The 3,345-nt window shown below is 47.1% G+C and overlaps 1 protein-coding gene across 1 annotated transcript in view; it reads left to right on the forward strand.

Moving 5' to 3' along the window:
* Positions 1-3,345, forward strand: part of ST8SIA5 (ST8 alpha-N-acetyl-neuraminide alpha-2,8-sialyltransferase 5) — a gene marked incomplete at its 5' end in the record, with an annotated part of 40,546 nt that overhangs the window by 14,095 nt on the left and 23,106 nt on the right. Inside the window, one exon of the mRNA XM_010842033.1 lies at positions 2,619-2,711. Within this exon, the coding sequence (XP_010840335.1) occupies positions 2,619-2,711 (93 nt within the window). The remainder of the gene's footprint in view (positions 1-2,618; positions 2,712-3,345) is intronic.

The following is a 3,345-nucleotide window of genomic DNA, read 5'->3' on the forward strand; positions in this document are numbered from 1 at the left end:
ATATTTAGAAAAAATATTTAGTTAACAGTTTATATCTGAACACTGTTTATATGTTATGAAAAATGCTTAATTACAAAGGCTGATGTATGTTTTATAAAAAAAAAAAAAAAAAAAAAAAAAAAAAAAGTATTACATATGAAGTTATATTTTAAATTATTTAAAATGCAAGTTGTTTAAAAAGAAGTCAATTAATTGGATAAATGTCTCAGTATTTCTAAAGCAGCACAGACGTAAGTTTGCCTATATAAGTTAGTGAGAATATATGTGAAATAGCCGCTGCCATGTTTTGGGAAGGTTTGTGGGAAATGCTCAAGGACTGACTTTATTTTAAATCCTTGGTTGTGGTCTGCAGGGCCCAGCTGCAGTCCTGGGGCTCCACCCCAACCTCTGGCTCTCCAGGGCTAGCTGTAGAGAGGCCTCTGCCCCAAGTTTAGAGGCTGAGCCTGCAGATTTCTTGACTGTGGGCCCTCCTGGGATCCCACCCTCCCAGCTTCATCAGCCCCGGTGTCTTCCGACGACCTCCAGAAAGAGAGGCCGTGAGGAGAGGGAGACCTGGCCTCTGCCCTGGAGGCCCCTCTGCCTTCGTGGCCGAGTCTGGCAGGGAACTACTGTGTTTTATCTTGGTGGTCTCCCTCCCCTGCCCCTTCCCACCCCACCCCAGTCAGTGGATGTTCCCTGCACTGGTGTGAACTGGCAGGTGTGGATGTAGGAGGTCAGAGAGCCCTTGCCAGGGGTCACCAACTGTCCATGTAGGTGGGCAGACAAGAGCATTTTGACTGAGTGCACTGCTTCGTCACCCAGCTTTGCCAACTGCCACCTACATGGCTTTGGGAATGCCATGCCATCCAACCATCTCATCCTCTGTCGTCTCCTTCTCCTCCTGCCCTCAATCTTTCCCAGCATGAGGGTCTTTTCCAGTGAGTCACTCTTCGCATCAGGTGGCCAAAGTATTGGAGTTTCAGCTTCAAAATCAGTCCTTCTAATGAACACCCTGATCTCCAGTCCTGTTCTTCCAATGAACAGGACTGATCTCCTTTAGGATGGACTGGTTGGATCTCCTTGTAGTCCAAGGGACTCTAAGAATCTTCTCCAACACCACAGTTCAAAAGCATCAATTCTTTGGTGCTCAGCTTTCTTTATAGTCCAACTCTCACATCCATACATGACCACTGGAAAAATGGGAAAATGTGTTAACCCCCAGAGCCTGCTCTGGATGCTTGATGACCATTTATCTGGTGGGCTAGTGATACAGATTAGAAGAGGATATTATGTTTAATGAAATAAGTCAGATAAAGACTAATACTATTTGGTGTCACTTATATGTGGAATCTAAAAAGTAATACAGGGCTTCCTAGGTGGCTTGGTGGTAAAGAATCTGCCCACCAATGCAGGAGACACAAGAGACATGGGTTGGATCTCTGGATCGGGAAGATCCCCTGGAAGAGGAGATGGCAATCCACTCCAGTATTTTGCCTGGAAAATCCCATGGACAGAGGAGCCTGGCAGGCTACAGTCCATGGGGTCACCAGGAACTGGACATGACTTAGTGACTAAACAATGACAAAAAGTAAAACAAGTAATTGTGCATTCAAAATAGAAATAGAATCACAGACATGCAAAACAAACCTCTGCTTATCAAAGGGGAGAGGGGAGGGGGCAGAGATAAATTAGGAATATGGGATTAGCAGATAGAAATTACTGTATACAAAATGGATAAGAAATAAGGAGATACTGTATAACACAGGGAATTGTACCCATTATCTTGTAGTTGCCATGCTGTTTACTTGAAACTAACACAATACTGCAAGTTAACTCTACTTCAATTAAAAAGGAAAAAAGTGAATACCTCCATGTAGAGTACTGGGCCCTGAACTTGGCCTGTGACAAGGGCTCAACGGTGTTGGTTGAAGTTGGTGTTGTTATTCTGCTTGAAGCTGCAGAAGGGACTGTGTTGGCCCAGGCTCTTCTACACTGACAGCATGGCCTGGAGCACCATCTGTTCAGCCTCAGTTTTCTCAGCTGGCAAATGGGGAGAAAGGATCTCACCTAGTCACAATGCGCGCATGTCAATGAGCTAATGGAAGCGGAAATTCTTTTCACAGTGGGAAAGCAGCTTGTGCTTTCTCGGCTGTGCTGTGGCTGTCGTTGCTGGACACTTCCCCAGGAGGAGGAGAAAGGGGGCAGGAGAGGGCAGGCCAAGCTGAAGGCCTGTAGACTCGCTGACCAACTCCAGGGCTGCCTCCGTCAACGACTGGTCCCAGGAGGAGTGCGAATGAGGATGTATCCAGAGCATCCTCTTTCTCCTTCAAAGTCACCATGTGGAACCAAGCCCACTTCAAAAATGTCATGATGTACTGAAACGGGTTCATGGCTTAAATGCTTATACTCCCGGGGTACTAGGGGTGCCCACAGTAATCAGCCAAGCAGTGATTAAACCAGCGGGCCTGGAGGAAGACCCCCATCAGGCCATCTGCTGGGGAGGGCTGGTTTGCTCTACACTATTACTTTGATGGGACACCACCCCTCTGCCCCCCATTCCTACCATTGAGAACCCCAACAGGTTTTCGGGAGTCTTCCCGCTTCTCTGTGTAGTAACCTCTGTCCCTGTTGGTTCCCAGGTACTTTGAATTTTACGAGGGCCCTTTTGAGTATAACTCCACAAGATGCCTGGAGCTGAGGCACGAGATCTTGGAAGTGAAGGTGCTCTCCATGTGAGTGTGGCTGGGTGGGTGGTGGGTGCTGGGTGGTGCATGGGGGGCGGGCAGGGCAGGGGCTTGGGTGGGGGCATGGCCCAAGGAAATAAGACACTTGGTGGCTCATGAAAGAGCAAGAATTAGGTCTGATTCCCCAGGGCCTCTGGCATTTGGAGAGCCCTGGAAGGCTGGATGTAGGGATGACTGTGTTTTATGAAAAATGTCAAGTTCGCAAGGTCACCTCGGGTGACTGTGTTCCAGTCCTCGGCTCAATTACCAGCCTCCACAATTATTATCACGGAGCTCTCTTGTATAGAAATTGAAGAGGGCATAGGAGTGTCAGTCCTGAAATTCAGTACTTTGTGGCTTAAGCATTGCCTTCTTGCTATTGTCTTTTAAAATTTTTATATTTATTCATTTTTAAAATTATTATTTAAAGCATACAGCTTTCAAGTGGTACAGTTCAGTTCAGTTCAGTTCATTTGCTCAGTCATGTCCGACAATTTGCGACCCCATGAACCGCAGCACGCCAGGCCTCCCTGTCCATCACCAACTCCTGGAGTCCACCCAAACACATTTCCATCGAGTTGATGATGCCATCCAACCATCTCATCCTCTGTCTTTCCCTTCTCCTCCTGCCCTCAATCTTTCC

The sequence above is a fragment of the Bison bison genome, unplaced genomic scaffold (genome assembly GCF_000754665.1).
Source record: "Bison bison bison isolate TAMUID 2011002044 unplaced genomic scaffold, Bison_UMD1.0 scf7180017864170, whole genome shotgun sequence".
Classification (NCBI taxonomy): domain Eukaryota; kingdom Metazoa; phylum Chordata; class Mammalia; order Artiodactyla; family Bovidae; genus Bison; species Bison bison.